At 46.6% G+C, this 27,455-nt stretch overlaps 4 protein-coding genes across 14 annotated transcripts; 2 read left to right on the top strand and 2 right to left on the bottom strand.

The window, feature by feature from the left end:
- Nucleotides 1-429: 429 nt before the first annotated feature.
- CIAO3 (cytosolic iron-sulfur assembly component 3) lies at nt 430-11,899 on the top strand. 2 transcript variants are annotated; one of them, XM_031606930.2, is made up of 11 exons: nt 430-559; nt 1,219-1,314; nt 2,571-2,714; nt 3,031-3,163; nt 3,485-3,619; nt 3,984-4,102; nt 5,189-5,318; nt 5,538-5,610; nt 8,774-8,911; nt 9,947-10,104; nt 11,130-11,899. In XM_031606930.2, exons 1-11 carry the CDS (start codon nt 494-496, stop codon nt 11,366-11,368), a joined length of 1,431 nt encoding a protein of 476 aa, XP_031462790.2. In that variant the 5' UTR covers nt 430-493; the 3' UTR covers nt 11,369-11,899. The 2 variants fall into 2 exon arrangements, with proteins under 2 accessions (XP_031462790.2, XP_090008002.1); XM_090151876.1 differs by lacking the exon at nt 430-559 and adding an exon at nt 572-1,030.
- Nucleotides 11,900-12,797: 898 nt separating this feature from the next.
- On the bottom strand, nt 12,798-16,782 carry LOC116237628 (hydroxyacylglutathione hydrolase-like protein). Of its 3 annotated transcripts, none has more exons than XM_031606939.2 (8): nt 16,268-16,372; nt 15,825-15,889; nt 15,626-15,743; nt 15,438-15,546; nt 15,241-15,344; nt 14,999-15,100; nt 14,842-14,921; nt 12,798-14,569 (listed from the first exon to the last, which is right to left on the bottom strand). In XM_031606939.2, the coding sequence occupies exons 1-8, from the start codon at nt 16,370-16,372 to the stop codon at nt 14,404-14,406; spliced, it is 849 nt and encodes a 282-aa protein (XP_031462799.1). In that variant the 3' UTR covers nt 12,798-14,403. The 3 variants fall into 3 exon arrangements, with proteins under 3 accessions (XP_031462799.1, XP_031462800.1, XP_031462801.1); XM_031606940.2 differs by having other exon boundaries at nt 14,842-14,918; XM_031606941.2 differs by lacking the exon at nt 15,626-15,743 and having other exon boundaries at nt 16,268-16,782.
- A 97-nt stretch (nt 16,783-16,879) lies between these two features.
- Nucleotides 16,880-26,505, bottom strand: HAGH (hydroxyacylglutathione hydrolase). 8 transcript variants are annotated; one of them, XM_031606933.2, is made up of 10 exons: nt 25,708-25,985; nt 25,504-25,545; nt 22,606-22,787; nt 22,065-22,129; nt 20,999-21,116; nt 19,836-19,944; nt 19,547-19,650; nt 19,004-19,105; nt 18,445-18,524; nt 16,880-17,966 (listed from the first exon to the last, which is right to left on the bottom strand). In XM_031606933.2, exons 3-10 carry the CDS (start codon nt 22,708-22,710, stop codon nt 17,867-17,869), a joined length of 783 nt encoding a protein of 260 aa, XP_031462793.1. In that variant the 5' UTR covers nt 22,711-22,787; nt 25,504-25,545; nt 25,708-25,985; the 3' UTR covers nt 16,880-17,866. The 8 variants fall into 8 exon arrangements, with proteins under 8 accessions (XP_031462793.1, XP_031462794.1, XP_031462797.1 ...); XM_031606934.2 differs by having other exon boundaries at nt 25,822-25,985; XM_031606937.2 differs by lacking the exons at nt 25,504-25,545; nt 25,708-25,985 and adding an exon at nt 26,369-26,505.
- Nucleotides 25,543-27,317, top strand: FAHD1 (FAH domain containing oxaloacetate decarboxylase 1). Its single transcript, XM_031606943.2, has 2 exons — nt 25,543-25,669; nt 26,030-27,317. Exon 2 carries the CDS (start codon nt 26,222-26,224, stop codon nt 26,891-26,893), a length of 672 nt encoding a protein of 223 aa, XP_031462803.1. The 5' UTR covers nt 25,543-25,669; nt 26,030-26,221; the 3' UTR covers nt 26,894-27,317.
- The last annotated feature ends 138 nt before the right edge of the window (nt 27,318-27,455 follow it).

The following is a 27,455-nucleotide window of genomic DNA, read 5'->3' as shown; positions in this document are numbered from 1 at the left end:
CACGCGTGTCTGATGAAAAGGAGATACCAAGCAAGGCTATCAATAAACCCGGCTGGGCGACAAGTTCAAAGCAGCACACGGAGCCACCTGCAGGCGTTTCGCTTGCATCGTGGATTTGCAGGACAGAAGAAATACAGGCTATGAAGCAACATGCCAGAATTTGCACGGCCAAGTCAGAGCTCTGTGGGCTCAGGATACCCCATCAGATTTCCTCAAGCAACGCCACAGCCCTATCAGCAGCCTTCAGTGTAACGATTGCATTACACCGCTTTATGCACTCATGGAAACGAAACTCCGTCCTTCGAAGCACCGAGCTTCTCTCTCACACTGAGCCCTAAGGCACAGAACTTGCACGACTCCACGCACACGCGCTCCCTAGCACGGTTCACGACAGCGCACCTCACTTGACGGCAGTGTGGCATCGCGCTTTTACGACAGTGTCGCAGCCCCTGCCCTCCCGTCGGCTGCCGCGCTTGACGGCGGCGTGGCGAAGATGGCGTCTCCCTTCAGCGGGGTGCTGCAGCTGACGGACTTGGACGACTACATCGGACCTTCGCAGGTGGGTGCTCAGGGGGCAAACCAACGCCCGGAGAACCGCAGGGCCCGCTCTAATCTGCTCAGAGATACTGGCAGGGCAAGGGTGCTGCTGGGAGACAAAGCGAGTCGTGGCTGTGGCGATAGGACAAGGAGCCGTAAGGTGCGTCAACAATAAAAATGGCACAAAATGCTGCAGCGCCCTTGGGATTTGATCACAGAACAACACAGAAATCTGCAAGCGGCCCTTCTGAGGCTGTCAGAGTCCTTCCGACGTGACATGGAACTTCATTAGCGGTGCTGCAGTGACCACGCCTCCATCCGTTCCAATGTGCGGTGAGGAATGCGAGCTCATCTGTCAGAGTTGAGGGGGGATGGCTTTGCAGCCTCTGTTCCTCTCAAGGCTCCTTAGAACACAGCTCTGTTGTTCAGAAGGAACGCAGTCTCCTCTGGCTTTGGTGTGATGCTGACAAAGTGTTCATTCTGTAAAACGGGGGTAAGATTCTGCCTTTCTGTTTTCCCTTGGTCGCAGACACAGTCAGTAGATCCAGCATAATTTAAAGCGGAGTAATAGACATTCACTCAGAATGATTGCTTGGGTTTGGTAATTGTAGTTTATTTTAAACCTGCCTTCCACATTTCATCGCTCATCTCTTCAACTTCTATGTTTTATTTCTATTTTAGGAATGTATCAAACCTGTAAAGGTGGAAAAAAAGCCTGGGAAAGCAGCAGCTAAGATCAAAATCGAAGCCGATGGGAGCTATTTTCAGATCACTCAGGTATGCCTGACTTTTCTTTACTAGTGTACAATATCCAGACAGTGCTAATGGATTGTTATGTATTTAAATAGGACACAGCTATTTAAGGACAAAGATGTGAGAATGCTGATGACAACAGCAAAATTTATTACAAATCTTTTTTTCCGAAGTCTACCTTTTTAATTATTAGGTTTTGGAAGTCAGTCTGGTTTTGTTACATACTCTGAATCACTGACTTTGATTACTAGTGGGTCTTATTGTAAGAGCAGATAAGCTGAGAATTCCTTTTTGCTATCCTAGATTATGTGAGACAATATCTTTTCTTATTGCATGATTTCATACAGTGGAGTCCTTACTCAAAAAGAGATTAAATTCAATACTCTTAAATTTTGCTCTCATTTTTTTATGTTATATTTTTAACATTTGTTAAACAGCATGCAGAATTTGTAAGCTGTGTGAAGGGATTTTCCTGTTTACACAGAAAAGATCACAGAATCACAGATTAGAACGTATCACACACACTGATACTTTGCCATACAGTTCTCCTTTCAGTATCTCTGTAAGTTTTGCACACACCAAAATTACAGAACATTCAGCATCAATTTAGAATAGTAACACATTTGTAATCTGGTTGCACAATCTCTTTAGGAGAGAAATTCAAGATTCCTGTGAAGAAATGGTTGAAGTATTCATTAGTATAAGTAGCATCTGGTAGGGGTGGCACAGCTGGCATGCTCTCTGTTGTGCAGAGTTCAGTGCATGCTGGAGGTTGGTACTTCAAGGCTTAGGATCTCTGTGGTTTTGTGGTTAAAATTGCAGCTGCAATCTGTAGCAAGAAGGACTGTATTTGCACCTGGGAAAGAATAATGCCAATATTCTGAAGCAATATCAGCCCACCTGATAGCAGAAATGATTGTGACCAAAGCCACATATACACTATACTTAATGACAAGTTATTGGTCTTGCTGAAGTTTTCATAAAGTTTCTCAACATATTTGCTTAGGCACGTAAAGAAATTCCATGAAGAATAGAATTCTTCTTTCTTTGAAGAATCTTCTTTCTTTGAAGAAATTTTTGAATTTCTTCAAAGATGCAAGCTTCAAAGATGCCTTTCTTCCTCCTTGTCTTACTAAAAGAAAAAAATACTTCTGCTCTTGATAAGCCAGGAGGGTAAAGAGGACAACGTCTTTGTTACTAAACATAGTAAAGATGAGAAACTGCCACCCTACTTAATTCTGTACTGTGACCAAAACTGAGTCTCATCTGTTTCTTCCCAGGATGGAGGAGCACAGAAACTGGAGAAGGCTAAAATTACTCTGAACGACTGTTTAGCTTGTAGTGGCTGCATTACATCAGCAGAGACTGTTTTAATCACTCAGCAGAGCCATGAAGAGTTCTACAAAACTCTAGCTTTTAACAAGGTAGGTGATGAGACAGGGATAGGTAGGCTGCAGAATTAATAGATGTTAATGCTTTGGTGTGATGCCTCTGCAGAAGCACACATTGCAGCTGTACACATAAAATCTGAATACACTCTCAGTACAGAGTGGATTTTGTCTAATTTCTAAAAAGTTGTCATAGGTTTGGAAATAGCTTTTTAACATAGTAAGTTACTGTATTAGAAACTTGGGAGTAATACTGGGAGATATTTGCTGAAGTTCTAGCATGCTGCAGTACTGCATGTGCTGTATTAATACTGTCTGAACAGCTCTTTTCTATTATTTTTTTTTTTTAAAGACTGCAGCTCCCAATGAACAGAAGTTGGTGGTGGTTTCTGTTTCACCACAGTCCAGGGCTTCATTAGCTGCAAAATGTAAAATGAGTGTTCTGGAAACAGCAAAAAAGTTGACTGCATTCTTAAAGAGTCAAGGTAAGTGCAGCATTGTGCCCTACCCATCACAGAGGGGACTGCTGGGTGTACATCAGGCACAGCTTTTATGAGCTCACAAAGGGGATATGAATTAAATACAAACTTTGCTCAACTTCAGTCACAAAATAAACTTGGAGTAATGGAGGAAAGGAGCTTTAAATTATTCACATGTCTCCTATGACTTCTGCTCTTGTCTTACTGTGCTGATGTGCTGGGGAAAACAGTTCACTCTCAAGCACAGATTGATAGCTGTAAATAGGACGTGTAGTTTGCTGCTTGTGTCTTCTTTCTGAATTTTAATATGCATGCTGTACCACTTAGGTGTGCACTATGTATTTGACACAACTTTCTCAAGAAACTTCAGCCTGCTGGAGAGTCAAAAAGAGTTTGTAAAACGCTTTCGAAGGCAATCTGAAGACAAAAAGGCTTTGCCAATGCTAGCTTCTGCCTGTCCAGGTACAGTACAAAATTAGTTACAAGAATAATAAGATGTCATTCTAATAATACACCCATACAAGAACTCAACAAGCTACTCAGAAAAGTTCATATGGATTAATTTGCTTAAAGTATTACTCTTTACAAAGAGATCTTGGTGTTAATAGTAGTAATGGTCTATAGAAATACCTACTGATCTATATAAATGGAATTGTTACACCTCTTTGCCTTTTGTACTGAGTCTGAAAATAGTTATGAATGGGTGGCAAGGCTGGGGTTGATGGGCTGTGGGCAGAGTGAAGGGGTGCTCGTTATTTATATATACATCTTTTTATGTATATTATATTTATTGATTGCAACTATTTGCTAATTATTCTCTTTTCAGGTTGGATCTGCTATGCAGAGAAAACCCATGGCAGTTTCATCATTCCTTACATCAGCACCACTAAGTCTCCACAGCAGATCATGGGCTCTTTGATAAAGGGCCATTTTGCAGAACAGCAGGTAAGGTGTATTGAACACAAGCTGATACATTTTCCTGTACTGTTTACATTAAAGATTGAAGATAATTTGTTTTTATCTTGCAAATTGCCAGCAAAGGCACTGTCACACTCACTTCTGTGATACCTATGAAGAAACTTGCAACTGGGACAGCAGCACTAAGTTCATGCTTCATGGATTACTTAAAATGTCTGTATATTATTCTGAAAGTCTAAAGAATCTGATTTTTCATCATTCTTGTGCTTATATCTCACTTGTTACTGTGTGTTGTTTTTTTTCCTGCTGTTCAAGGCTGGTGAACAAGTTAAAATAAATTATCCCAGAATGAAACTTCAGTCAGTGCATACGTGCAGATCATGTCTTGTCTAAAAATTCCTTGGTCTTTCCCAACTTCATGTTCTCTTTCAGTTTTACTTAGTTCTGTTCTCAATCTTTAACCTTTGGAATCTTTCCAAGTGTAAATTTGGTGCTTAAAGACTAGTGTTACAGCCCAGAGTTGTTCAGCAGCAAACTTGAGCATCACATATGCTTGTATGATTTATTGTCCATTAATGAGCACTGGCTTAACAGTTGCATTAATCAAATGCTGACACGTACGTACTTGTTACAAAAATTGGCAGCTGTTAAGAATATCTGGCACAAGATAGTGAAACAATAGCCTTGAGTCAATGACATATTTCCTCAGTTTGTACTTATTTTGCTGGATGGCCATGAGGATTTTGTCCAACTTCTGATCATTTCTTAGTTGCTGATGCAGGGGCTGCATCTTAGTAGCATAGAAGAAACGTCATCCAACTGAACAGTTAGGATTTCTTCACTAATTGACTTTGGATCATTTGCACTAGGAAAAGCAGGGGGGAAAGACCATGAAAGACCTCATGGTTGTCATTTTCTATGGACTAGAATTGAGTTCTATGAGAGAAAAAATATATATATATATATATATATATATTTTCATGTTCAGTAATAAAGGATAGTATTTCCAGAGGCATGGCACTATTAGTTTCATCATTCTCATTTATACTTGGAAAACATCTCCCACAAGACAGTTTTGATATTGACCAATGCAACTGCTTTGTCTTTTTCCAGCACTTAACACCTAATAAGATATACCATGTAACAGTAATGCCCTGTTATGACAAGAAGCTGGAGGCTTCAAGGCCAGACTTCTTCAACCAAGAGTACCAGACTCGTGATGTAGACTGTGTAATTACCACAGGTAAGCAGAGCCAGAGGCAGCCTAGATCATTTCTGGACTGGTTTTAATGATCCTTTGTCAATGATGGATGTAATGCATGGATATTGCTGTATAATTTATCTCCAGTAATGCCAGTTGTGTGCTGGTAAAGACTTCATATGCAGGCTTAGATACTGATCTGTGGATTTCATTTTCCTTTATCTCCAAAATAAGCTTTTTGTACCTGTGGTTCTATTTTAGGAGAAGTGCTGAAGTTGTTGGAACAAGAAAAAGTATCTCTCTCAGACGTAGATCCTGTTCCTTTGGATACCATGTAAGAAATCTCATTTACACCTTCAAGCATGTTCATTTCCATCCAGTATCCATATCAAGTTCAGCAGAATTCACTTTCTACTATTTTACTATGCATAAGTCTGCATGTGTTGGCATTTTATGTTTTTTTTTTTTTTGTGTGTGTGTGTCAGTAATTTCAAATCATTACAGCTGTGCATTAAGTACTTTATCTACAGAATACAACGAACCTGTAACTATTTGCTAGATCCTAGTAGTCTAAGGATTAGAAATTCTTACTCTAAATAATCAGAACTGCTAAAACTGCTCTGTAAGAGCATAATTGCAAAATGGTTATGTTGAGAAGTACAAACTGTATCACAATCATTTACTGTTACAATATAGCAGGTAGAATCCCCATACATTCTAACTGCAGACTTAGAAAAATGGAAGAGTCTAAGTCAGTGATACAAGTGTGCTGTAACAAAGCCTGTTAAGGGCTGTATTCAGTTTGCTTACATCCCTTCATTATCTGAGCTACTGTAAAGATTCTGGTATTGAAGCAAAATATGTAGGTCACAACTCATCTGAAGGAGTCTTTGTGAAAACATGAGAACTTAAACATGTGCAAACCAGATGAGATTTCAGTTGCATTAACTGAAAGCTGACATCTGGTTAAGTGATGACTGCAAAGATCTAAAAGACTGTAAAAATATTGAAATCAGATTTTACCCCTCTGAATTGACATTCAGTAGTGGTTCCACACTGATCACTAAACCAAAGCATTCTCTTTCTAAGAAACGTCTTTGTAGCACTTTGTTATCATACAAAGAGAAAGGCTGCATATGTAGGAACCTTTATATAGTAGTAACAGTTACTAACAATGTGGTTCAAGTCTACTGCTCAGAGTTTTCAGAAGGGATTTTGATAGCCCAGATATGCAGCAGATAGCACACACGTAGGACGTGACAGCGGTCTACTGACAGCTGTATCCTTTTGCAGATGTGACACTGTGGTTTATTTCTAAATAGGGCTTAATTTTTTTCCCAGTCCCAGCTGAGTGCCACTGGCAGCCTTTGCTGAGGAGGTGCCTGATTAGCACGTCTATGTTCCCAGAACTATAAGCAGAAGTGTCCTTACACAAGGCCCATTTCATAGTTCTGCTTTCATTGTTTTGAACATTGGTCACTTCTGTGCTTTGGTGTATGCATGTAAGGTGTTCTACTAGCACAAATGTATTTATGCACTCTGAGTTTATGAATTCCTCCAGTACTTTCTTTTTCTAAAATGGTTTATGCACAAATTCCTTTCACATCTAAAAATTATTCTCCACTGTAATAAAGGTCTGCATGGCTGTGTCCCAAAAAGTCAACTTCAGCAGTTGCCCACATAAATAAGCATTTTGTTCTACCTGCTTTATTGTTGTACTGCAAGCAGAAAATCAAGGAGATTATAAAAACATTCTGAAGTGTTTGGACTCAGTTAGGAAATAACATTATGGAAGTGTCAGTTATAAGATAGAACAAAATGTTTAATTACTTGATAAGAATCTCTGGCTAACTTCTTAGGAGTACATTGTGAGGGCAGTGCCTCATGCTCGTGGTGATAAAGTGCCTCTGTAACCTTTTGCTAGCTTTAACTTACTCAGTAAATTGACTGCTTATAAACAGCACGTATTCTTCAGAACTTGGAGCACTAACATAAGCAGTCCAATGGCTGTTGTTCTGCTTTATCCTCCAGCACGTGGAAAAGCCCATTGAGAGGTTATTACATTTGGCAGCAAGAATGAGATGAAGTGCCAGAAATCCCAGGACTTTTGCTGTTATAACTGTTTGCTCCAGGCCAGCACTGATGCTTACTGGCAGCCTCATTTTAAGAGGGTTGCAGTACGTGAGGCCAGACACACTGAAACATTTCATTAATGAAGCTCAGTTCCTGTAAACAAGATCAAATTAAAAATAGTTTCTGAATGCCATCACAGGCTAACGTGTTGCCTTCTGCAGTTTTTCTAAAGTTGAGATTTTATCTGCAAGAGGCAGCATCTTCCATTTGACTTGAAACTATTTGGCCTGCATTCAAGTGTTTTCCCTTCTGCAGCTGTTAGTAGGAAAATGCAAGTGTCACTGCCTGATGAGCACTTAGAAGCATATCCCTCATCTTATTATTCTCTCATAACAAAAGCTATTGTTGTAGCTTCCATCTGGTGAGCTGTTTTCAAGAAACACTATTTTGACCTCTGAATATTTGGTTGTGTTTTGGCAAATCAGTGGGATGGAATTATTTGTGCAGAACTTGAACACGTAAGCTCTGTTATTACACGAGCGTGGCTGTTCAACACCAACAGTGTGCTGAACTTGAAGCAGGGTCCTGCTGAGGACAACCATGTAAAGGGCAAATGCCCGGGCATTGTGAGGTTTGTTCACCTGTACGCTGTCTATCTTTAACCACATGAAACTACAGCAACAAAGGTTTCATCTCTCTGCTTGGAATGGCAGCACCAGAACCTTCCAGAAGTGTTCTCTCCTGTCCTGGCAACCACATATAAGTACCTGGTTCGGTAATGAGCTCAGCTTTTGTTGGTGCTGCAGAAAAGACTTCAGGACCGCTGAAGTGTCTCTTGACTGAGACAACTTCTCTCTGATTGTGTTTTCCAAGGGAGGCATAGGCCACACAGATCCATACCACCAATGCTTCATCATTTCCCTCCTTCCATTTCCAAGTATAATCTAAGCTGTTTGTAGATCCACTGAACAGTAAACTAACAAAAAACATTGATTTGAGACTTCTCAGGCAATTGCCCTCTAACTCAAATGTTCCCAAATATTTTTGGTGTGTGAAGATTAAGTTGGCAGCAGGGTCAGATCCGGTGAGGGTGTTTCCACAGGGTTTGACCCAAAGAACATTAGACAGCATAGGGTTAAGCCCACAGAGCCTGAAGCCATAAATAATCTGTTCCCAGGAGAAAGGAAAAGGGTTGGAGCTCAGAGGGAGCTGGTGCCTGGCTTGTTCTGCTGCTTTTGAATTCCCTGGATGAAGAATTCCACTATCAAAAGTCTCACAAGACACACAACATCATGTTTCTATTAGTAGTACTTAAGATATTTTGGCACTGAGCTAATGAAACTTCTTTGTTTGAAGGAGCAGTGGGCTTCGTGCTGTCTGTTCCACTGGATCACTAAAACCACTTCTTTCTTTCCTTTTCCCAGGTTTAATAGTGCCACAGAGGAGGAACTCACTGGCCACTCGGGAGGGGGCTCTGGTGGCTATTTGGAGCACATATACAAGTATGCAGCCAAGGAACTCTTTGGCATTGAAGTGGATACAATTCAGTACAAACCTTTAAAGTATGAAGTTTAAAGCTTTTACAACAAGTACTATTTTTTTTTTTTAATTGCAATTCTTTTTATGCTGCTGTCTTTCAGATGGGTTTCACTTTCTTTGCATAGTTAAACATTTTCCTTTGAGGCATGGGAATCAGCTTCTCACTCCCACAGTTGCTGAGCCATAAATCAGCCAGCACTCTGTGCAGCCTGGCCTTTGGAGACTCTGAGCCCCTTCACCACCCACACACTTTTGGCCTGATGGATTTTCCCAGTATCAAGTTGCAGACAACTTTTAGAGCAATTTAGAAGACAGAGCACACAGGGATCTCAGTTGTCTCACCTGCAATCAGGCTGATAAAAGAGCTTTGTTACTGATCTAGCTATCACAGAACAGAAAAATCTCGTGTCAGGACTTTGGAGCTGCGCTGTAACTGTTATGGTTAAGACAGAAAGTCACTTAAGTTTAGGTACAGAGGCCAAAAAGCTGCAATTCCTGCTAGCTTCCCAGATCTTAACATACCATCTGTAATGAGTTGTATCCTTGATAAGCATTATTAATGGTTAAAATTCTCTGGTGTACAAAACAGTCCCTCACAGTCTCAATACAAAATAGTAAAAGTCAAATTACTTTTATCAAGAACAGGCATCCCCACTAATGTTAGGAGTCTGGAAGTCTTCAGTGGTCATTTGCTCCCTGGTTTCATGATCCACTGCAATTTAAAAGCTTCCTTCAGTGGCCTCACTGACATGAGTTGACTGAAGCCAGCTGAGGCAGCCTGTCACACTGAAATTTTAGTTCAGGTCCCATTTGCTTAGGTTGTAAGGATTTATTCAACACGGGTGTTCTTCAACAAACTCAGTTCAGTGAGTGCTCAAACAGGAAAAGTCTGAAAAGGATTTGTAAGCTGGTTCCTTCATCTGTTTTGTTTGGGTGGCAAAGAACTAGGACAGCTTTCCTGAGTAAGAATTCACAAAGAACTTTGTTTCAACACAGGGTTCTTTGAAGTTTAATATAGAAGTTGATTTGGATAAGACATTCTCTCTCTTCTTCCTCAGAAACAAGGACTTCCAAGAGGTGACCCTGGAGAAGGATGGAGCAGTTCTGCTCCAGTTTGCTTTGGCATACGGGTTTCGAAACATACAAAACTTAGTGCAGAAGTTGAAGCGAGGGAAGTCACCCTATCACTACGTGGAAGTCATGGCCTGCCCATCAGGTGAGACTGCACAGAGACTTCCCTGTTACAGCCTATAGCTGTAGGAATCACACTAAATTATAACTGAAATGTAAGAAACATTGACAGCTGCTCACATTCTTGATACTGTGGCAAAACCTTCAAACACCCTTGGAATGTGAGTCACAGCATCAGAGTTCAAAGCAGCATGCATGTTTTCCTAACTGCTAGCAATTCTTCAGGATTTAAGTAATTACAGTTAAGTTCCATGTTGAAATTTTACATGTAGTTCTTTTAAAAAAGCCCTCCTGACTTTAAGCTCTTTAGTACGTCAAGACATTCATCCTCTGAAACTGCACAAGTGTTACACTTTCAGAGAATGCTGCTTGTAGCTGGTGGAAGTCTTTCTTGCCATCCCTAATCTGCTTCTTGCAAGATCTCCATTTTTCCCCTTCAGGTTCTTTTTGAATTTATGAGTAAAGAGTACACTGAGTTCTAACCTAGCCTGAAGCAATGCTGAGCTGCCACTCTTGGCTATCTGCAAGCAACTGCTCTATTCTAGAGGGCCCATGGAACTTCCAGCCAGAAAGCTGCTCAGCACCAAAGAACTGAGCACTGCTTAAGGCTTCCACACACTGTGCAGCCCAACATTTATATCACACTTACAGCAATGACAAATTCAGAACACATCCTAAGGATGTTTGTCTTACCTTCAATTGAGGCTGCAGGGCTGTTCTCACCTAGCTGCCATTCTGGACTCTTTTTTCCTGGAAAAAAAAAAAGAACCATCCCTCCCTACTTTTATCTTCTCTTTCCCAGGATGCCCTGGAACCCTCTGTCACAGCTGGGCTGAATTTGCATTGGGTCGCACTGAGCCAATGATCTCCCCTCTGGGGCTGCTACCTGCCCTGCTGGTGTTAGATTACTGGGGAATAAATCACAATTACAATGGTGTTTTCATTTCTGTAACTGTTCACAGGTGGAAAGTCAGTTGTTAATTCATTTATTTTTTTTCCTTAATAAGAAATTTGTAAAACTCTGATGTTTTCCCACTTTGTTGTACTTAGGTTGTTTAAATGGAGGTGGCCAGATCAAAGTGGAAGGTGAACCTGGCAAGGATTGGCTTCAGCAAGTTGAGAAGCTGTATGAGTCTCTTAAGACTGAAATTCCAGAGGAGAACCGGACTGTAACTGCGCTGTATGAGCAGTGGCTGGGTGGCACTGAGTCTGAAAAGGCAGGGAAAGCTCTGCATACACAATACCATGCCGTGGAAAAAGCAAGTGCTGGATTTAACATCAAGTGGTGAAGACTGATACTGGAAGCAGACTGTGAAGCCCAAATATTCTCAGTGCCTTTTAAGTTGATTGTATTTACAATTCTCAAGAGACAGCCAGAGTTCTGTGCCATCATTTCTGTGCCATCACTGGGGAATTGCCATTTCTCACTCTCAGTCAGGGAGGAGAAGGTAATGTGCATACAGGCAGGTGGTGTTAATTCCTCAAGCTTTATGATGACTGAAGTGATATGAATAAAAACTAAACAGTGATTAAAATATGTTAAAAGAAGCACTGATGTATTTGAGGACTAAATCTGCACTCCCTTTGCAATCCCCTTCCTACCAGAACTGATGGATTTAAGGTACTGAAGGACTTCGTTTGGACATTCTCCTTTATGATCTAATTAGACCTTGGGCTCTGTGTTTCTGTGTCACTGCCCCTGACTGGATGCCCTTGAAGCACAGCTGCAGCATCTTTGCACTGTCAGAGTGCTGAGCCCCAACAGCCTGCAGTTGAGTGAGCAGCATTATCTCCAGGGCTGCTGTATGGCCTGCTGAAATGTGACTTGAAAGAATGCTTAAGAAAACAAAAAGCCATCTACATCTACCCTGGGTCTAAGTCAGTTACTGATGAATAATATCCTTAGAATCAGAGAAAACCATTTTTACATCCTAACAAGTGAGAATGGCTGGCCAGTTTTCTTTTTGACAGTCTTTGGTGTCTCTGGAAGGTGTCAATTTATAAAAGTTAACAGAAGACGACTGAAGGATGTAAACATTACTGCAGGTAATTACCAGAACAATCCAAGTGGTTAGCAAAAATACACCTGGTTTAATGCTGTGTGTTGTAATGCCTTGCCAGGTGACGTGGATGCAAATAATTTACTATGAGATTATGTGTGCTTGTCTCACTGTCTGTATTTCTACATATGGATATTTCCTGAACTATTTATGAAAAAGTGAATTAGTAACTGGTTTTGTCTACTGAATTTGAATGTCAGGTTTCACAAAGAGGCAGTGAGTATAGGAAGGTGGCAGTGGGAGGTTTGCAGCTGTACCTTAATTCAGGGTGAAGGGATGCTGGCAGCCTTGTGCCTGCTGCAGCTGCAAGTGAGTATTAGCTTAAAAATCACATTCTCATTTAATATTTCTCCTTTTCCCAGTTACTGCTATGTGGGGAAGAATGACTGCAGGAAGTAAAATGGATGAAAACTGAACGCAAAGCAGCCACTTTGCTTTGCTCTTTCAGAACAGACATGGAGCTGGTAACTGCACGTAGCTCAGACTAAAACCTTGGCCAGGCCCTCTTCAGAGATAACCCTCACTGTTCCTGCAGACCTTGTGCTTAGGGCTGTCAAGAAGCAAAGCTGTCAGACCTTAACCTCCCTCATTTAACAGCTTCTCTGGCAGCCCTTCCCTGCATCCCCCCCCAGTCTTCATTAAAAATGAGCCAACAATGTAAAAGACAATTGTAATAGTTTTAATTAAAGGCTTTATATACTTCAGGTGTTGCTGATCAATCAGTAGATTCACAGTGTTCATAAGGCAAAAATCTCCCTCTGCTCCCCCATCCCTTCCCCACTCATTTTGCAAGCAGTGGTGGTGCTGAATGCCCTTTTCCATGCGTAGTTCTGTAATGCTGTTATGCTAAACCATAACATTGTTATCTACAGCAAGAGAGAGATGCCAGTGCCAATGCAAACTAAGTCCAATATGCTGAAGTGCTGAATCCATAAACTTTATACATCAGTGCAAAAGAAACACATTCTGTTTCTACTGAGAACATGCACATCCAGCCAGAAGTGCACAATAAAGAACAGCTGAATGAGCTGCAGGTTAAACAACCAAGGATCCACATTTTGCCTTGTCCAGTGACCAGGTTACTGAATGCACAGTACTGAAGCTGTCAGAGGACTCTCCACCCAGAGCACCCCATGCAGCTCTCCCAGGTATTCGTTCTCACCATGGCATCAAGAATAGCTCAGATTTCGTCTCTGAGCTGCACACAGCTGCTGCCAACGTGAGCAAGCCCAGTGCTGGGCTGGGATCCCTCCCAGGCATCCCAGTGCTGCTCACAGCAAAGCACCCAGGCAGTGCCCAGTGACACTTCTGGCATCGCCTGCAGCTGCAACCTTAGAGCATCTCTGAAACAACAGCACTGAGGCAACTTGTGCAGCAGGACTGATTTCTCCCCCTCCTGGAGGGAAGAGTAAATTTTAACAACGTACCATTAAAAAAAAAAGCAAAAAAGAAAACCTCAATCAAGTTTCTAGCAAGGGAAGAAATGCCACAAACCAGGTTCAGTATTACGGATGCTATTCACAGTCCATGCATGAAAGATTCTGAAGTTGTTTCTAATCCAGTGTCAGCAGCTTTGTATCAGCACAGTCAAAAAGACATCGTACAGTGTATTATTCGGGGCCCATCTCCTCTATTTTCTCCACTGTTTGCATTTCAGCTGCACAAGCGGGGCCTAAGCTCAGCAACACAGCTCCGTGCATCACAGCACTTTGCACAACTGAGGTAAAGACAAAGGCAGAACAATGGGCTGCCCAGCAGCATCCTGCCCACACCACCACATGGGGTTAATGCAGCCACACACAGAGCCACCAGCACGCCCTGTCTGCCCTCAAAAAAGAAAAAGGCATTGCTATGTTTTGTGATGCAACGCCCCAGCAAAAAGCTCCATGCTGTTCTCAGACTTTAAATGAAAAAAGAAAAAAAATTTTTAAACTATGATATTGGTTTTGCACAACAGCACTGATTTTGCACGCGCTGCAGGCTGCAAGCTGCAGGGCGTGGGGTCCCATGCTGCCATCCCAGAGACACAGCAATGTGAATGCTTCATACAATAGCTTTCCTGTGTTCTACCTTGAGAGAAAGAAATGTAATGGACACAGACTGGTGCAGTTCCTGGGTCCCTGCCCTGTCCCAGCCGAGGGCTCAGGGACACCTGAGCGGGGCCATCCGTGTGCAGAGCTCCATGCTGCACTGTGGGTTTTGGGCAGCAGAGCCCAGCTGGTGCCTCTGCTCTGTGGGCCCCTGCGTGGTGGGGTGGTGCAGCCTCACTTCTTCTCCAGGAAAGGGGCAAAGAGCCCCCAGTCGAAGGCAAGCATGGCCTGGGGATGTGGCCGCTCCTTGGGCTTCTTGAAGTTGTCCTTCTCGGTACGTAGAGCCCGCAGCACTTCCACAGGCTCCTTCCTGCCTGTGAACTTCTGCACAGCCTCCTCCCTGCAGGGGAATGGCTGCTCTGGGACCGGGATGTAACAGAGACAGATGGGGACAGGGCTCAGCCCCAGGAGTGAGAGACACTGGAAGAACATCGGGTTACCCTCCCTTCCATCTGGGTTTGGTTTCCCATTGGAAAAGCCACTGGGAGAAGGGGAGGATGCAAGAATGGGGAGTGGACTGGGGGCAAAAGCAGCACAATGGAGACAGAGCTGCTCCATCATCCTAGTACAGGGCCAACTCACAAGCATGCCCCCTGCACCAATGCTACTTACGTGACCCTGAGGAACGGGTTGTAGAGGAACTCCTCCTGCAGCGTGGAGGGCACCGTGGGCAGATCCTCATCATCCCGCTGCTGAGAGGAACCAGAGGTGTCCAAACCCTGCTGGCACCCGGCAGCCCCCCACCATCCCATAGGGTACAGCTGCTTACTCTGGCCCACGCCAGCTTCTTCTTCACCGCTTCGTTCTCTGGTTCCACTTTCAGGGCAAACTTCAGGTTCCGGACGGTGCATTCATGGCCACAGAACACCTTCTGCAAGGGCAGCACAGAGCACCCAGCGTTATAAGTGCTCCCAACCCCACTGTGCCCCACATGTCTCCATCATTATTTTGGGGCCCCTCTAAGCTGAGGCTGAGCTTTGGGGGGGGGAGAGGGGGAGGAGGGACACTCACCGTCTCCTTGGGCAGATTCCCCAGCACCTGGGTGAAGTTGGCGTACATCTGCTCTGCTGTCCCCTCCAGGAACCGCCCGCAGCCCCCCACAAACAGCGTGTCACCTGCAGGGATAGGGTGAGCCGTTGTACCCAAAGCCCGGGGGGTACAAGGGGTTCACCCCGTGGGATCGGCGGGTGCCAATCAAGAGAGAATACCTGAGAACAGCGCCGGTGCATCCGGGGATCCATCCTCCCACATGAAGTAGCACATGTGGCCCGAAGTGTGGCACGGGGTGAAGAGGCACCGCACACGGATGGCCCCGAACTGCGGGGATGGAGATAAGCGCTGGGCACGAGGTGGGCTCAGAACCGCCTCCCCCCCCCCTCCCCAGCGCCCCACACACCGTCAGCTCCTCGTCGGGGGCCACGCGGTGCGTTAGGGCCCCGATGCGCTCATCCGCACCGTACACCCGCAGCCCCGGGCACAGCCTGACCAGCTCCTCGTTGCCCCGCGCGTGGTCCCTATGGTGGCAGAGGGGCAATGGGCACCGGGTACCCCCCACAACGGGGCACTGCCCGCGCCCTCCCAGCGTCGGCGCTTACCAGTGGTGATGCGTGCTGAGGACGGCGCGGAGAACAACATCCTCCTTCCGGACGATCTCTAACAGCTGAAAGGGACAAAAGCGGGGCGTGAAGGGAGGAGGTGACATCGCAGCGCCGGGTCCGCCCCACGGCACGCAGAGGGCAGCGGGGTCAGGGAGAGAAAAACCTCAGTGCGGCCGGGACGGAGGAAGGCGCTGCGCCCCAGCGCTCGGGGCGGGGCAGGAGGGGCCGCTCCGCGGGGCGGGGGCACTTTATGGCTGATGGCTCTTTATGGCCGATGGCTCTTTATGGCCGATGGCACTTTACGGCCGCCGTTCCCGCAGCCCTGCCCGCCGCCTCCAGCCCGCAAAGCCCCGAGAGGAAGGAAACGGCCGAGCGAGAGCGAGGAACGCGCAAACAGAAGCGATACCGCCGGCATAGCGCGCAGCCCCGGCGCTTCTCACCCGTTTGGGGACGGCAGCGTCCACCGCGACCGCATCCCGGGTGCTCTCCTCGATCACCAGGTACATGTAGTTGTCCTCCAGCACCGAGATCACCTTCACCTTCATGCTCCGCGCAGCCCGCGGCTCCACCGCCGCGCATCCACGCGGGGGAAGACGCGCGGATCGCCGCCCCCACCTGCGGGCAGCGCCGCCCGGCGCAGTGCGGGCAGCGGGGCGGGGCTCGGAGCTTCCTCCTCCTCCTCCTCCTCCCGTTCTTTCGTTCCTTCCCTGCCTCCCTCCCACTGTCATTCCCTCTTTACTTCCTTTTGTTCCCTCCTTCCATCACTTCTTCCTTCCCTCTTTTCTTCAGCCCCAGTATTTCCTCCTTTTCTTCTTCCTTCCATTCCCTCTCCTTCTTCTCTCCATTCCCAGTGCAGTGCCCCCCCAGCGCAGGGGTCGCAGTGCAGTAGGTGCAGCCCCCCCCGTAGACCCCCAGGGCTGAGGCAGTAATTGAATAAAGCTTCACATGTTCTCAAATGGGCCACACTGGGATTTAGAAGAAAGGTGCTGTAAGTTGGCCGACTTCAATCGCTGGTACAAAGAAATAAGAGCAGGAGTTGGAGATGAACCTTTTCCAGACTGCCACACTGTTTACAGCTGTGTTTATTTCCTCAGCCGCCAGTACAATCATGTTTAGTTGTAGCAGCACAGCATTTAAGAAGTCAGTAACATTTTAGGTACCTTTCTTTCTTTTTTTTTCCTGAAATACATTAAAAAATTATTATTTTTTTTTTTTAAACAAATAAAGAGATGGTGCTCCACCAAACCCTGCTCACACACTGCCACTTTAGAACAGCAGACCTGGGTCACAACGTGGAATGCAGGTGGTAACGAGCTCGGTACAACACTGCAGGTTAAGCATTAACCACAGCAGCACACTGCAGCTGCTCCCACTGGAACCTCCCAGCAGACAAATCCCTCTTTCCTTTCTGTGTACGGCTACAAGTAAAGTGCAGCTCACACTCAGGAGCATGCCAGCAGGCTTCAGCTAACAGAGAAAGGGCAGAAGCAACAGTGCAATCTCTGCATGGAAAAGTTACTGCAGCTTTACGCCACTGGGAAGTGGTTTAATGCAGCCAGAAGCAGCACTTTGAATAAGCAGCAGCATGGAAGGAAAGTTTAAACCTTCAGCTGGCAACACAGTTAGTGCAGTTTATTCCTGTTTTAAATGGAGACTGATGAACATCGCTTCAAACAGCCCCAGTGCCACAGTCTGCATTCCCATCAGGTGCCCACAGCAATAGCAGGGATTTGTTCCTAGGTCTCAAGGTCTGTCCCATCCCCACTCCAGCCCTGAGTCGCGTACCAACACTTGTAAAATGAGCTGCATGTGACACATGTGACAGCTTGAGAGCCAGCAACAGAGGGATAAATATTCTTCATCATAATATAAATATGCTGTAGAATATCTCAACAAGGGCAAAGTGCTTTTTTTTTTTTTTCCTTAATTAAAACAAACTAGAAATCTAAATAGGACTGTCTGAACCACGACAGATTTCTAAAACATCTGAACAGTCTAAGTTACTATTAAATGACCATAAAGTGACACAGGCAGAGTGCTCAGTCCTTCGGGACACGGAAGTTGTCCTTCTCTTTCCTGATGGCTCCCATGGTGCGGATGGGGTCGGTCTCCCCAGCGTGCTCCTGAACTGTCTTCTCCCTGCCAGGAGGGAACACCGAGAATGGTAAATGCAAAGCCTGCAAGATAAAATCTTGGCTATGAAGTCACTGCTACCACATTTTGCCTGCATCATGGGGATATGTTTCATTTAAGACCAAAGACTCAGGACTTTGGCGTGAGCTTATCAGCTCCTGCACCTTGAGTGGCATCGCACCACACCCATCTACCAAGCCGTGTGTGATGAAGGAATATTATCACACAACAAAGTTTGTTCTAACTCCTGGGTCAGAGATGCTCATCACAACAACTCCCCATGTTTCACAGCACCAATCCTCTGCCAGGACAACAAGTGTTTTACCCAACTTACTTTGGAATGCAAGAGTTTTAAGAAGGGTCTTGAGGGCATCAGAATAAGAATGTGTGAGACTAACTCACACTTATGGCTCTCTCTCATCACCTTTCCCACATCCCCCCTCCAAACACAAGACTCAGAAGGGCCGTTCCCATATGTCCATACCTCACTCGCATGAAGGGGTTGTACGTAAACTCTTCTCCAATGGTGGAGGGTATGGTTGGCTCTCCACTGTCATATTTGGCCTAGAACAAGGGAAACAGTTCTGCCTGATGAGGAATGTTTTGGAGAACAAGAAATGTCCTATGTATGAGCTACAAAGGGTAAAGTGCTGCATGTAACTGCCTGATCTGCTCCTCAGCCACACCATCGGACAGGCAGGACCAAGGAAGTGAGAAACCTGGGTCACAGGTCCTGAGTCTTTCCTGGGACAAAGCTGATCCTCTTAGAGTGGGAGAAATTCAGCCTCAGCCTGTAATGGTACCAAGACATCCCCAAGAAGGGTCACATCTCCACAAAAAGCAAACTGTGCTTGCTATGCTGCTCACACCACCCTGTTCTCCAGCAATTTGTTCCCCTGATTGCACAACTGTACTGTTACTTCTCATTCTCAGCTCCCTCTCCTCAGCTTCTCTTTTCCTTCCACATTGTCCCCTTTTCTCTACCTCCTCAGAGAGGCTCTAGCAGCACCCAGCAGGTTGAGGGAAAGGATGAACATACTCACCTTGGCCCAAGCAAGCTTTTCCTGGATGCTGACATTGTTGGGTTCAACATGTCGAGCAAATTTGAGGTTGTTGATAGTGTATTCATGACCACAGTAAACTCTCTAGGAAGAAAAAATCCCACAAGGTAACTCTGAGGGTATGAAAGATGGACTGCTGGGTTCCATCAATGATATCATACACAGCAGGAACAGAACCAACCCGCCAGAACACACCAGATGCAGGCAAAATGCCAGGAGCTATGAGCCAGTACTGTGTGCCATCTTACAGGTAAGCCTCATGAAAGAACCCAGCTGTCCCATCTCTGTCCCAGCCTTTGTTTCAATAAGCACCCTCTGCTCTTCCCTCATAAAACACAAATGTATTTGGAGTACATATTTCATTCTCAAAGGAATGCAGCTACTCAGCATCAAAGGCAGTAAGCATGCGGTCCTTCAGTGCGTGAGAGATGTTCTCATCAAACAACAGCATTATTGGGAAGGCAGTTTTGTTGAGACCTGCAGTAGCTTTTGGCTGGTTAACCTACTAGCACAAAAGTTTCGTACCGTTGCAGGATCTAAGCTGCCCAAGATCTCAATCAGTGCTCTGTACATTTCTTCAGGGGTTCCCTCGAAGAATTTCCCACAGCCAGCCACGAACAGTGTGTCACCTGCAAGCAAGGTGTGACATGGCATCAGGGCCAGACAGCTCCTCACACCCACACTGTGGAAGTTAGGCTGGCTGCGCTGGTAATAAAGAACAAATGCCCATCCAGAGCCAGGAGCACACAGGCAAAGGGGGAGCTTATTTCTCTGCAACACAGACTGCCAGTGATGTAACCTCCCAACTCCTCACCTGTAAAAACTGCAGGTGGCTCAGAGCTATTTGGCTTAGTCACATAATAACAGATGTGTCCAGAAGTGTGACACGGCGTACAGAGGCATTTCACATTAAGAGATCCCACCTGAGAAGAAGGCAGAAGACTAGAGCTTAGGCTACTGTCTGGTAGCATTTGTACCATTAGAAAAGAATTGCAACTTATTACAATGACCTGGCAGTCTTACAAGCAAACTCTCACATAGCTGGCCAGTAAACATCAGCTCTTTTCTTGCGAGAGTCCAGCACAAGAATTTTATGGTAGGGACTTGGAAGGGTGCTGTTTCCTCCTAGCAGGTGTTGTTATAAAGAGAACTGCCAGATTCCTTCATTTGCATGCAGAGTGACTCAGCGTCTGGTTGGCAGCAACAGCAAATAGATCCAGAGCAATGCAAAATCCTAAACAAAGTTAATCAAGCGTAAAAAGCTCCAAACAAAAATGAAGCTGAGGGGTAGAAGTGGAAGAAGCTCAGGAAAATGGAGGAATTAGACACATTCATGAGGATCATTCCCTCACAGCCTTAGTTTGCAAACCTTCCCATGTTTTTCTGCACTCCCTTCTTTGCTGCTGACCAGCCCCAGAAAGGTGCACCGCAGGACCAGCAGTGCCATTCACGCCAGCCTGCACATGTCACAGCAGTTCATGCAATCTGCCAGCTCATCTACAAACAAACAGCGACATTTCAGCAAGGTTTGCCACTGTAGCTCTGGAAAAGCAATGCAGGCAGCTAGCCCTGCTGGCCCACTTTCTCTACAGCCTGTATTTCAGCCTTCATTCCGAGAGGACCGCTTGCAATTCTTCAGTGCTAACCAGGCTGTAAGCAGAACACAAGCCCTGTGCTTTCATGCTGCGGCTCTCACTACCCTGGTTAAGGTAGCTATCCAAAGAGAGGCAGGCACCCAGTATGTCCCAGGCAGTACAGGTGTCTGAGCAATACCAATGCTACCATCAACAAAATATCACCAGCTAGAAGGAGACAGAGGGGTTATGGTAGATAGGGCTAGAAAAGGGGGAAAGATAAACTTAAATCACAAACCACCTTTGAGAGACATTAAAAAGGTTTAAAAAAAAAAAAAAAAAAAAAAGCTGAGACACAATTGGAAGATGTCCCCAACCAAGTCCAGAAGCTCGCTCCCTTTACCTTGAGTGACGTAAGGTGAGACACTTTCTGTGTCAATGCTCCAACTCTGCTGTCTCCCCCGTACACACGCAACCCTGTTTCCAGCTTTACAAGCTTCTCATTTCCTCCAGCATGGTCCCTGGGAGGTCAGAAAAATGGATTTTAGTAAGGATGAAGACAAACTGATTGCAACTGCAATGGTAATGTTCAGATGATCATCAGTCTCCAAATATGCAGACATCTAACACTGTACTCAGAAGGCATGCTACATCAGCACTAGTAGAGATAGTTTCTTTAAGTGCAGGTTATTAAGTGCTGGTGGCTGCAGAACAGCAAGCTCAGGAAAGATTTCAACAGAGGACCTTGGTCACCATCTCTCCTGCAACTCCCCTCAATTTCACACCTAGTTGAGCAATATCAAATTTAGAGTATCACAGCCGACTGCCCATTAACTACAACACTGAGAGAGCAGGCTAATTGGGATATATGCAGTTCAGTGGTTCCACTCCACTCACCTGTTACTCAGGTTCAACATTGCAAAACTGCTACAGCTTTATGTCTCTGGCAGAGTTAATGTGCAACCCTGGTAATGCTCCCACAACTGTTGACTATGCTTTAAGGCACGTCCTAGCAACTCACTGCAAGTGTGCTGCCTTCTGCACTCCACACATACATTTATTTCACTGACCAACTGGAGTAAGTTATCATTTTAAAGCCTAAAGGCACTGACATAGAGAACTTGCAGCCTACAGAATGTACCTGGTCACAGGAAGAGCTGCTCTTAAGAAAGTCTGGCTTGACCCCAAGCTTTCCCATCTTTGCTGTGCACCCAGCTACTTCATGCTGATTTCTCTGCACTTCACTTTCTGGTGAGCTTTGGCACAAGAAAGGACCAGACCATCCTTTCTCAGAGCTACTCAGTGGCTGCAGACAAACAGCAGTTGGCATAGCTTAAGCGTGCCCAGTCAAGCACATGGACATGCTCTAAGATCTTGATATAAGCAACTTCAAAGCAGCCCTGTGTGTTCACTCATGGACCCATGCACATTGCACAGACTCTGGAAATGCCAATACAGCAGATAGTTACCAGTGATGGTGTGTGGTCAGGACACTGGTCAGCTTCACACCATGCTTTTTGACTGCATCCAAAACCTGAAGACACAGAGCACATCAAGAACATTACAACTCACATGGACTCACTTAAACAACACACCTGGTGCCTGCTCTGTATGCAACTACTACACGGTTTAAGAGCCACACCTCCATGCAAACGTCCTGCTGACTTTGCTGAGAACTCATCCCTCATCTTGCACTCATTACAGATCAGGACACAAGCTTTCTGATCCAGCTGGGGTTGTGACTAAACCCTCAGCCTTATTTCCTCTTTTCTGCACATGAACAAACTAAAAGGGAAAAACAAAATCAGGTCAGTAACTCCTGAAGGCAGGGAGAAGGTGTTTGAGCTCAGAAGTTCGGCACCTGTGAAGCCCTGTCAGTACACAGGAGAGGCTAATACTTCCTGACTTTCCTCCAAGCCTGAGTCACCCCATGACTAATTCTGCTGTGTACGTGGCAGCATGGAAGTATTCTAGCAGTGCACCCACTCCCAGGACAGCAGGCAGCGTTACCTTCTGGGGCTGCACAGGGTCCACTATTGCAGCCTCCTTCGTTTCCTCATCAATGAGGAGGTACATGTAGTTGTCAGTGAGTGCTGGAAGTATCTCCACCTTCATGTTGGCTTGTGTGACCGTCTTTGACTTCCTCTGCTCGTGCTCTGTGTGCAGGAAAACAGCTCGTAGCTGTGCTGGACCTGGAGACCAAAAACAAAATTCAGGTCATGGCAGGATCGTGGTGCTCTGCAGCTTCACAGAGAGGGATGGGACGCTGCTCACAGGGGTGTGGACATGCAGGCAAAGTGCTGTACTTTGATCAGAGAGAAGATTTCAAGGGGCAGGAAAACAGAACAGAGAAAGAGCAGTTAGACAAAGGTCAGCCTGGGAGTGACTTTGCAAAAAACACAAAATGTCATGTCACAACCAAAAGGAATTAAAAAAAAAAAAGGAGAAATACAAACATTGCTAGAACAGAAGTATCTGGTTCATTAATTGGGGAAATCACAGCTTATGCAGTGCTGTGGAGAGAAGATGGGCTCTCTGCACAGCCAGCCAGATACCAGGCACAAACCTGGCTTCCTTGCAATGGGCTGCCTTGATGCAACAGCAGTGCTTCCCTATTTGCTTCTGGTTAAATGTTTAATAGAATCCAAGGAGCAAATCTGATTCCAGATGCAAATAACCTGGGCTCCACTTTTTCCCCCCACTTTTCCTCATAGATACAAAGTTTTTAAAAAACAACCCAGTCACAAGCAGCTCCGCCATAAAGAAAAGAAGGGAAGAGGATGATGCCTTCAATGGCTGGGGACCACACAGCCCTGGGTCCATGCACACACAGGGGAAGGAGCAGCAGTCCATGACAGAAGTCAGTTTACACCCACAGCACAGCACTGAAGGTGCCTGCACAGGTTTGGCTCAGCTCCTGTCTTATTTTGCACCGCTGACCCTAAGGCTCCAACACTTGGTGCTCAGTGCCAAAGGGAGAGGTCACCACACTGCTAATCAGCCTGGCCCACTCTCCAAGCAGTCTCTGCCCACCCCTGATAAGAGAAAAGGGGCCAGGCAGGCTGACCCAGCCAATACAGTGTGCCCAGAGCTCTGCAGGGACACAACCACAGTGCTGCAAAGCTGAGAGCACAGCTCTGAGCCGCATGTGCAGCAGATGCATCAAGGCCCCTCTGATCCTACCCAGAACATCCTCCCCTCCTGCACCCACCACATCACTTGTTTTGTGGGAAGGTTAAATTAAATGCAGCGCTGAAAAGAATCCCTAAGCACAACAGCACAGGCATGCACTGGGGCTTTGACACAGTGGGCATGTAGTGCTGAAGGAAGCATCCATACCTGCCAAGTGTTCCTTTGGAGCAGAAGTGTACTTCCAAAAATAATAATAATTAAAAAAAAAAAAGACAAGAAAACAAACCCTTACTATTGCTTGGTAGGAAAAGAACCCAAACAATTGCTCCTCAGCTGCTCCCTAACTGAAAGCACTTTCACTTTGGACATGTTGCCTGTTTGTGTACCAGATGCAAACTGGAAAAAGAAAATTAAAACACAAGAAAGCAAAAACTTAACTTCCAGTTGAAGGAATTACTCACATACTTCAAATGCCTTCTTCCTATGAACCATTGCTAACCTTGGCCACAATCCTGAAGTCTCTCAGCATGTTTAATTCACAATTCTGGCATAACAAACAAACAAGCTACACCACAGAAGGAAATGGTTTTCTAAAATGCAATTTCAAGAGAAGAACGAGAAAGCATCCGTGCAACATGAAACCTATTCTCAAGTCCCATCTGCAGCTGAGCTGCGCCCTTCAGTCTGATCCAAAGCTCTCAGCACACCCTTAGTTGTTCTTATGAGCAGCTCACACCCAGTTCTGCTCATGGCAGCTCCCCAGCAGTGCATAACCCCTGCACCTAGCACAGAGAGCAAGTCAAGATCACATGCCCATCCAAAACTATAAGGTCCACTGGCTCCATTTCCAGTCAGTTTTGCTCCATGTCCCCAGCAGTGCCCTTTGGATCTCACACCTCTGCTCAGGATGGGTTGCCAGCACAGCCTGACTCTTGGAGGGGGAGAGATTGCAGATGGGCAGTGTTAATGTTATCACAGCAATGCATGCATGCAGGAGGCTGAAGGCGGGCAGGCACAGGTAGTTAGGCAGTAGGTTCCTCCAGAAAAATGGTTGCCTTGTGCATTTTGTCCACAGTATTTTGTTTTACTCTGTTTTACTACGAAAAAAGGAATGGAAAACCCCTGTTCCAAATGAGGCTGTCACACACACTGAATGCACACACATTCCCAGGGGTTTATCTCTGCACTGCCCCATGAGTAGAAACACCACGTTTGCTTTCTATACGTTCTGCACACAGATGTTTTTGGACACCAGGTGAGTTGCACCCTACGGAACTCCTGCTTGCTGCCCCACAGGCAGTCTGCAGCACCCAGCCACGTTCAGTGCAATGCATGCAGGGCGTGCAGCAGCCCTACGGCAGCTCTGAGCTTCCTGCTCCTCGTGTCAGCACACTCAGGGACAAGGCAGCAGCAGGGCTCCAAGGCTGACAGCGGCTGCAGTGAATTCTGGCTCATCAAAGCCACGTTTTACATACAGAGGCACTGCTAGGCTGAGCTCTGATTCAAAAAGACGCTTTCAGAATTCAGGCCCAGATGTAAATGCACAGCCTAGATTTTTTTTTCCTCTCTTTTTGTTTTTCCTCCTTACATTACCAATTCAATTTCCCATCTAACCCAGTTAAAATTCGACGCCTTATCCCTCAACCCCCAGTCCTCCAGAGCAACCAGCCGCACTCGGGCAGCCCAGCAACCCTCCAAAATCCTCCCACATCACTTACCAGCGCAAAAAAAACAACCCCACCACCAGCGCGAGGCTGCAGCTAAACAGACACTGACCTACTTGGGGCTGTGAGTCAGCTTAAAACGCCCGGCGCACCCCTGAGCAGCGAAAGGAGAAGAGAAATCATCAGCAAACTGCGGAGCTTTGCTAGGAGGAGCGCCGCCAGCCCCCCGGCCGCCCACACCGAGCCCCCGCAGCCCCTCCGCGTGCCCGTAGGAGCAGGTGGGCGCCGGGCGAGGCGCTCCGCCCGCCCCACGTACCGGCTCGGAGCAGGGCCCCGGCTCCCAGCGCAGCCAGGGCGGTGCCGAGGCTCCGCCAGCCCCCGCCAAGCATGGTGCGCTCGGCAGCGGCGCGCCCCGCCCGGCCCCGGTTACCTTCGCTCCCCGCCCAGCGGCCGGGTCCGGGGAAGGGGGGGAGGCGGGCGGCCCCGCTCGGCCCCGGCCCGGAGTGTAGAGGGGGCGGTGCTGAGCTGCTGCTGCTGCCGCCCGCCCCCTGTCCGCTCGCCGCTGTCGACACGCCCGGGCCTCGCTTATTTTATTTTTATTTTTTGTAATTAATTAATCTTTTTTTCTTTTTTTGCAGCCAAGCGATTCGCTAACCCGGCTCAGAGGGGCTGGGTAAGGAGGCTCACGCCTGTCCTGGGGGAGGGAGCGAAAGGCAGCAGGAAGGAAGGAGAACGGGGCCGGAGGAGGAGCGCGGAACTCGGTGGGGTTTGCGCCTCCGGTACGACAAGGGCGGCCCAAGGGTACCCGGAGAAGGAGAGCGGCGGGGCTGATGGCTTCCTCCAGGTCCCTGGCACGCTTCTGGGAATGGGGCAAGAATATCGTCTGCGTGGGGCGCAACTACGCCGAGCACGCCAAGGAAATGGGGAACGCACTGCCCGCCGAGCCCCTCTTCTTCCTCAAGCCCTCTTCGGCTTACCTGCGGGAAGGCTCGCCCATCCTGCGGCCCTACTACTGCACCGACCTGCACCACGAAGTGGAGCTGGGGGTGGTGATCGGGAAGAGAACCCAGGCCGTGTCCCAGGAGGCCGCTATGGAGCACGTGGCAGGCTATGCCCTGTGCCTGGACATGACCGCTAGGGACACGCAGAAAGAGTGCAAAAAGAAGGGTTTGCCCTGGACCTTGGCCAAGGCCTTCAGCACATCGTGCCCGGTCAGTGAATTTGTGCCCAAGGAGAAGATCCCAGACCCTCACAAGCTGAAGATCTGGCTCAAGGTGAATGGACAGTTGAGGCAGGAGGGAGAAACCTCGTCTATGATCTTCTCTATCCCGCACTTGATCAGCTACATCAGTGAAATCATCACCCTGGAAGAAGGAGATTTGATTCTGACAGGATCTCCCAGCGGAGTCGGGTCTGTAGAAGAAGATGATGAGATAGAGGCAGGGATAGGTGACATCCTGTCCATGCGGTTCAAGGTGGCCCAGCAAACACGCCGTTCCTAACCAGCAGCTGGGCTGGGACCTCTGCCTGCATAGAAAAGCCTTTTGGGGAACACTGAGTGAACAAAGAGACGCACCGCACCACTGTCCTGTTAAATTTACATGGCCTAAGCACCTCCTGGACTCCTGGTTATCAAAGCTGTACTGTAGCTCATGAAGATCTGTGGCTAAAACATCCCCGTTTCCACTTCAGCCTCCAGAGAGGCTGTAAAGCTGAGGTTAGTCCAAGAGTCCAGCCCAGCCTGGGGCTGCTGGTTAATACCTAAACTGTACCTTGGAACTTTGTATTCAGCTGTGCTGGGGAAATGGAAACAGCAGCAAATACAGCAGCAGGACTGTCACTGTGCTTCTGTTTGAGCTGTTTGTGCTTTGAGCTTTGCTAGTGTACTGTCTCAAAATAAACATAAGAACTGAAGTATTAAAATGGTGATGTACAAAAGGTGATCTGTGGTCTTGGTAAGGCCTGCAGCTGTCCATGTGATACTCCTCATTAGTAGGAAGGCTTCTGTGTCCCACCCACACTTGAATTCCTTGCACAGGTGCAATAAAGTAGCAAGAATTCACA

Source organism: Phasianus colchicus, chromosome 16 (assembly GCF_987193195.1).
Source record: "Phasianus colchicus chromosome 16, bPhaCol1.hap1.1, whole genome shotgun sequence".
NCBI lineage: Eukaryota > Metazoa > Chordata > Aves > Galliformes > Phasianidae > Phasianus > Phasianus colchicus.
Note: the sequence above shows the minus strand (reverse complement) of the source record. Positions and strands in the feature narration are given on the sequence as shown.

What these genes read in the sequence shown, in the direction of transcription:
- CIAO3 (XM_031606930.2), top strand. Translation starts at nt 494, where the DNA reads ATGGCGTCTCCCTTCAGCGGGGTGCTGCAGCTGACGGACTTGGACGAC. An exon ending in AGACTGTGTAATTACCACAG is followed by an intron (nt 5,319 to 5,537) that starts GTAAGCAGAGCC and finishes GTTCTATTTTAG; the next exon opens with GAGAAGTGCTGAAGTTGTTG. An exon ending in AGTCATGGCCTGCCCATCAG is followed by an intron (nt 10,105 to 11,129) that starts GTGAGACTGCAC and finishes TGTTGTACTTAG; the next exon opens with GTTGTTTAAATGGAGGTGGC.
- LOC116237628 (XM_031606939.2), bottom strand. Translation starts at nt 16,372, where the DNA reads ATGAAGGTGAAGGTGATCTCGGTGCTGGAGGACAACTACATGTACCTG. An exon ending in ACGCTGCCGTCCCCAAACGG is followed by an intron (nt 15,890 to 16,267) that starts GTGAGAAGCGCC and finishes TGTCCCTTTCAG; the next exon opens with CTGTTAGAGATCGTCCGGAA. An exon ending in TGCACCGGCGCTGTTCTCAG is followed by an intron (nt 15,345 to 15,437) that starts GTATTCTCTCTT and finishes CTATCCCTGCAG; the next exon opens with GTGACACGCTGTTTGTGGGG.
- HAGH (XM_031606932.2), bottom strand. Translation starts at nt 25,780, where the DNA reads ATGCTTGGCGGGGGCTGGCGGAGCCTCGGCACCGCCCTGGCTGCGCTG. An exon ending in CGGGGCCCTGCTCCGAGCCG is followed by an intron (nt 22,788 to 25,707) that starts GTACGTGGGGCG and finishes TTTGGTCTCCAG; the next exon opens with GTCCAGCACAGCTACGAGCT. An exon ending in AAAAGCTTGCTTGGGCCAAG is followed by an intron (nt 18,525 to 19,003) that starts GTGAGTATGTTC and finishes CCCTTGTTCTAG; the next exon opens with GCCAAATATGACAGTGGAGA.
- FAHD1 (XM_031606943.2), top strand. Translation starts at nt 26,222, where the DNA reads ATGGCTTCCTCCAGGTCCCTGGCACGCTTCTGGGAATGGGGCAAGAAT.